Below are 6,124 nucleotides of genomic sequence, written 5' to 3' on the forward strand. Positions count from 1 at the left end.
ATATATTATTTCTTTTTTAAATTTGAGGGACTCAAAAACCCAAGCCTGTCACACACTGCGAAAATGCCGAGCACAAACAAATTACTCGGCGATAATGGCCTGTTTTCACCCCAAAATAATATGCAGGGAGAAATTGAGCTGGGATGCTTCTCGCATTTTTATTCCGGCAGCTCCTAGAGGGCTCTCCTGTGCCAGGCACTTCAAAGGAATCTCTGGTTTCATCCCTGAATAATTTACTATCCGCACAGACAAGACAAAGAGCAGTGGGGGAAGCACGGGAAGTGACTTCCCAGCGCCAGCGGCGTCTATCTGTCCGGCGGCGTCGGAAAATTGATGCCAACGCACACGTATTGCTCCAGGGAGCTGGGATGTTGGGGACGTGCACCCACGTCCCTGTAAATCCCGGCTCAGGGCGGGATGACCCCACGCAGGATGGGCACCTCGGTGGGATGCGGCCGCTGCCGCCCCGCGCAGCATCCCGGCATCACTCGGTGCTCGGATTTGCCCTTCCCTGAAGCTCTGCTGGGAAGCCACCTGATTCTGCAGACACAGCACTTCGTGGGCAAATATTTCATCCCAGAATACACAAATATTTCATCCAAAATAAAAACTCATATACAAATATTTAATCCAAGAATAAAACCTCGTCTACAAACGCATCAAAGGAGCAGAGCAGGATGGAACCCACCACCTTCCTTGTCCTGCTTTCCCCAACCCCAGCATCACCCTGCAGCATCTCAGAGGACCTCAAGCTGCTCATTCATGACACGAAGTGATGCTGAGCGGGGTGCTGAGACTTTTGGAAGGTCCCCGGCACTGGGGAAGCAGCCGACAGCACCGAAACTCCAGCAGCTTGGGTGTGTGAAGGCACGGGTGTTTCCTTCTTCAGCTTTCAACCACCAAGTGTTATGATTTGCTTTCTCTTGGTTTAGCAACCAAAAATGAAGCAACCAAAGTACTCGCCAAGTTGAGAAGACAAGACAAAAGAAAAAAAAAATTAAAAGGGCTTTAAGAAGCTCCTCAAGTTTTTCCATCCTCTCATCCTGTGTCTCCGTGCCACGAGATGCTTCAGGGTGAATCCCAGGAGCACCAGTTCTGGTCCATGTTCCTTGGTCTGGTCAAAAAGGGCAGAAAAAGGAGCCCAAACCCCCCGTGGACACCAAAACACGGGCAAAGCTCCTGTGCCAGATGAGCCTGCACTCATGGAGCGCTTTCATCCTCATGCCAATGGCCAGGGACCGCTGCCGATGGGTGACTTGGAGGCGGCAGCGATGGGGAGGGAAGGGGGGATGCTGCAGCCCCAAGGGCCAGGGCTGGGCAGAGACAACCACTGCGAGTCTGGCTATCTGATCATGGAGTAGATGCTTTTCTCATCCTGCTCCCGGCACCCCGCCATGGCATTGCCCATCTTCTCGTCATCCGTCTGCAATCGCAAAGGGACAAAAGTGTTGCTTGGGCTCATGGGAGCCGTTGGCAAAATAGAGGGGGCCCACGGTCTTGGCTTGAAGCTCTGGACTCCAAGGAAGACCAGTGAAGACCCATCCATCCGTGCACCCTGCTCTAGGGGTGGTGTCTCTCACCCTGGGGTCTTGCCCATCTCATTGCGTGGTGCTGGAGCCCCTCCAAGGGTGAAGGTCACAAACATCAACTCACCTGGGCAACAGCCTGGACGGTGACATAGATGGTTTTGGAGTTCTCCATGCCGGGGATCAGTGTTGTCTTTGGTTCGTCTTTCCGTGCATTAGGGAAACTCTGCACGTGCACCTGGGGAGAAGATTTTTTACAAAGTGTTTCCCAGGGCTTTGAGCTGGCGAAGGGATCTCAAAGCTTGGGTGAGTCAAAGAAGCCAAGTTTCGTGGGGCTGAGGTCATCGAATCATCAAATCATGAAGGTTGGACAAGACCTCAGGGATCATCAAGTCCAACTGTCAACCCACCACCACCCAACACACTGACCCATGTCCCCAAGCACAACATCGACACGTTTCTTGAACCCCTCCAGGGATGGGGACTCCACCGCTTCCCTGGGCAGATGCACCTCAAAGGGGATGCAGGTGGCTGTTCTGGCCACTCTTGGGCAAGCCCCAGCCCTGGCACATCTCCGTTCAACTTCCCGAGACGATTTCACAGACAAACCCTGGGGTTGTCCAGCTGCCATCCTTCCTCCCCGTCCCTGCCTCGTGGCCCCCATGCAGGACACCCCCGGCTGAGCAGCCCAGTCCGGCCACAGACCAGGAGGATGGGGATGAGCCTCCTCAAACTGACCTGCTGGGTAGAACTGACTTGGGCGTACACCGTTGAGTACTCTGCTCCGGCTTCTGCAAGGAGAAAAAAAGTGGAAGGTCAGTGAGGGAGCAGGCTGCTGCATCCGGGAAGGGGCTGCAGTGAATCCCCATGCACGACCCACAATGCCACTGGGATGCTCCTTGCTAAGGCCTGGAGGGAATCCCGGCTTCAACTCAGCTCGGGAGAAATCCCAGCCATGCAGGAGCCCCTTGGAGCTGCTGGAGCCTGTCGGAGGTACTGGAGGTGTTTGCTGTGGGTCTGGGTTGAGGTGAGCATCGCTTCTCCTTCCACCGGCCCTCCTGCCCTGGCCGCTGCTGGAGTGGGGCGTTTGCTTCCAGCTCAAAAGGCAGAAGCCAAAGGGACTTGCTTGTGAAAAATCAGCTTTTTTATTTAAATATGAGTTTCCCAGCTGCTTTTTATTAAAATACAAAATTCCCAGTTGCTTTCAGAGGGCGAGATGCAGTTGTTTCTCCTGTTTGCCACCGTTGCAGGAAGCATTAGTGTTGATTCATTCTTTGGCTCATCAGAGGATTTAAATCCTTCCTAATCCCATTTTTGGGTCAAGATCTCAGTGCCTCTCCTTTGAAGCTCTGCTGCCAGCCCCACAGAGGAACAGCCCACGCAGAGAGGAGAACTTCGGGGAGAGCTTTTGCCCACGGTTCCCAATGGAAGAGCTGGATCCAAATTATCATCCAGGAGGAGCCCATGGTCCTGGCTGCACCCCGACATCCTGCTTGGGCACGTGCAAATGCAAAACACAAGGCAGGAACTCAGTCGTTCGTATCAGTTTTATTTCAGCTTATGGAAACAAAAAAACATGCACATTTAAAAAAAAAAAAAAAAAGTCAGGTTGATCTCTGCTGGGCATTGGCTCAGTTGTAGCAGCGATCGGCATGACAAGTCGCATCACAAAACAACCCTGAACATCAGGGAGAAGAGATGGGAACTGGTCCAGGGACGACTTCTCCCAATGGATTTCTAGGCTGGACTCGCACCCTCAACCCCTGAGTCTGGTGGGGCTGCACCTCTGATCGCTGCCCCCAGAAAACAGGCAGCGGCTGTTTCCGGCAGCGGTTGCTCGAGCCACGCGCGGTGCTGCAGGGGTGTTGTTTCTGGATGTGGGGTGCACAGCTCCTCCTTGCTTGGCTCTAGGTTGTCTCTTCCCAGCTCTTATTTTTTTCCCCAAATTCCTCCTGCTTTGGTGATCTCATGGTCGCGCTCCCGGCTCCTTCTTGCTGGGCTGGCATGAAGTTTTCCAGCGAGAAACTGCAGCAGAGCCCATCTTCAGCCACCGCGACATCGCCTGGGATCACCTCCTTTCACTCCCATCTGTGTGTGCAGGGTGGGGTCGCAGGGCAGCGTCAGGGTCCCACGAGCCGGGGTACGCTCTGGATACGCTCTGGTACCAAGTCCCGGTGGTGGATGATTTCCCTCCTGGTCTTAAATGCGACCAGGCTGTTCCCAGCAGGAAAAAGAGGGAGAGAAAAAAACACCTGGGGGAGCCCCGAGTCCTACCTGTGTTCCTAGCCTCGGCTGCAGGCACACGGAAGATCTTCCAGCCTGGGGGAGAAGTGACAAGGGGTTCCCATCAGCAGTGGCAACCAAAGTGAACCCCACGGAGCATCCTCGGCTCCAGCAGCTGCAGCCCCCCGTGTGCCTGGGCATCAGGACTGGCTGCGTGTCCCCCTCTCCGGTCCCATCTGCTTGCTGGGTCCGCAGGGACAGTTACCTGCAGGGACAGCAGCTCACCTTTGGATTTACAGTAGACGAATAAGATCACTGCTGCTAACACCGCTACCACGCCAATCACAGACCCGACCACGATTCCAACCTGCCTGTCGGAGTAGGTGCCTTAAAAGAGAAGAAGGTTTGGTAACAACATCATCAAACATATCTGCCTCTTCCTGGCATCAGAGTGGGGGGGGGAAACGGGCACGACTCTGCTTCAACACCCCGCTGAGCCCTGTTATTTAACGATAACATGGTCCAACACGCAGAGGAGGCGACACACTGCAAGAGGACGAGTGGCTTTGCAGACAGAGCAGCGGCTCAGACGCCCCAGCCCCTCCATGGCCACGGCTGCCCCTGTCGATGTTCCTTTGCCCTCTGGGGACATCACAGGTGGCTTTTTGGGGGGTGGGACCCCACATGGGCAGGGGTACACAGAGCCATGCTCCCACCTCCAGCCCATCCTTGGCTCTGCCGCTTCCCATTGCATGAATTCAATGCTCCCATTCCAAGCTGGGAATTTTGGGGGGGGACACCCTCCTCTCCTCAAATTCCCCAGGTGACAAAGACAATGCACAGATGCTAAAGGCGCTGCCCAAAAAGCCTGCCTGTCCCCCACGAGTTGATTTGGGAGGAGATGGACAGTGCTGGCCTCAGGCTCCCCATATCCCCCCTCCCCAGGTGAGGGGGGTCCGGGCAGCTGGATGCTGTTAGCGGGCTCGGGCAACACTCAGACACTTAAGAGCAAGGCTGGACACGGACGGGGTGTTTCGGCAGCTCACCGGCGGCAGGAGGGTGGGTTGTGTTTTCTGGCAGCGTGGATGGCGCAGAAAGGGGAGAGAACAGGGAGAGAGGTAAGTGCCTCCGCCGGGGCGCTGCGTTTCTCCCTTTGCCCTTCGAGGAAAAGCTGGAGCTGCTGGGAGCAGGATACGGCCCATCCCTGCCACCCACCCACGCATCTTCCCATGCCTGTTACCTGTACAGAGGGCAGCGGGTGAGATGACGGTGACGTTGCGGCTGCTGACGGGGGTTTGCGCCGTGCACGTGAGGGGGGACGGCTCTTCGCCAAAAAACACCAGCACCGTGGGTCCCTCGTCCAACAGCCAGCCCTCCCTGTTCCAGCTGTAGGAGACATCCCCGAAGTCAGACCCCACCGCGGTGCAACCCAGGGTGTAGCGGCAGCCGTCGGCCGAGCAGTTCTGCGCCGCGCAGGTCACCGTCGGCACCGCCAGCTCCCCTGCAGGATGAAGCAGGTTGTCAGGAAATCCCCAACCCCCCCATGCAACACAAAGCATTAAAAAAAAAAAAAAAAAAGCCCTCCACCAGCACTAAAAGGCGCTTACTGTACACGTGTAGGGTGAAGGTGGTTTTTTTTTCCGTGGCGGTCTTTGCAGTGTAGGTACCGGCATCGTCCATCTGCAGCTGGGAGATGGTGAGCGCTCTGCCGTTCTCGGTGAAGGTCAAGCGCGGCTTGTAGGAGTTGTCAAAAAACGTGGGTTCGGGAGGATTGCCAAATTTAACGGTCACGATGATGTCGTTGTGAAAGCTCCAAGCGGTGGCTTCTCCATCCAGGCTCTGGAGGCGGAAGGTGACAGACCTGCCCAGGGCTCTGGTCACCTCTTCTCCATCATTGTCACACACTGAGGGGAGAAGCCAGGCTGAAGGCAACGCGCCCGGGGAGAGGATGCTCCGCGAGCTTGGGAGATGGCTGGTAGAGAAGGCAGGGAAAGCTCGCGGAAAGGTCCTCGGCCAAAAAGAGAGCCACAGCAGGGCTCTGGATTCGGGCTGAGATAACCGAGTTTCTGGTTTTTGCTCCAAAGCAGAAGCCCAGTAGGATCTTTAAAGTTCCTTCCAACCCAAACCGTTTCATGATTCTGTGATCTCAAAGGCAAACAGTGCCTCTGCAGAGGCGAGGACGGCTTTGCAAAAACTTTTCGGTCTTCTGGATCCAAGCCCATCCCACCTGAACCCTCTGGGGCACCCCTGAGGATGAGGATGCACATGGCATTGCTGATGCACCCCTCCGTCTTGGGGTGATTGCAGGAATTGGGGGATTCCTTTTTATTTTAAATAAATTAATTGCCTCAGAGGGTCTGGGATAAGGTCCCTCA

General features: G+C 55.5%; 1 protein-coding gene across 1 annotated transcript; it reads right to left on the bottom strand.

Moving 5' to 3' along the window:
* Positions 1-1,342: 1,342 nt before the first annotated feature.
* Positions 1,343-5,653, bottom strand: LOC104460609 (the record flags this gene model as incomplete). The annotated part of the gene is made up of 7 exons (XM_010073063.1): positions 1,343-1,423; positions 1,654-1,764; positions 2,265-2,317; positions 3,801-3,845; positions 4,035-4,136; positions 4,990-5,250; positions 5,357-5,653. Coding segments are annotated over 7 exons (950 nt in total), but the record flags the coding sequence as incomplete, so codon positions are not given.
* Between the last annotated feature and the right edge of the window lie 471 nt (positions 5,654-6,124).

The sequence above is a fragment of the Pterocles gutturalis genome, unplaced genomic scaffold (genome assembly GCF_000699245.1).
Source record: "Pterocles gutturalis isolate BGI_N339 unplaced genomic scaffold, ASM69924v1 scaffold132, whole genome shotgun sequence".
In the NCBI taxonomy this organism is placed as follows: domain Eukaryota; kingdom Metazoa; phylum Chordata; class Aves; order Pterocliformes; family Pteroclidae; genus Pterocles; species Pterocles gutturalis.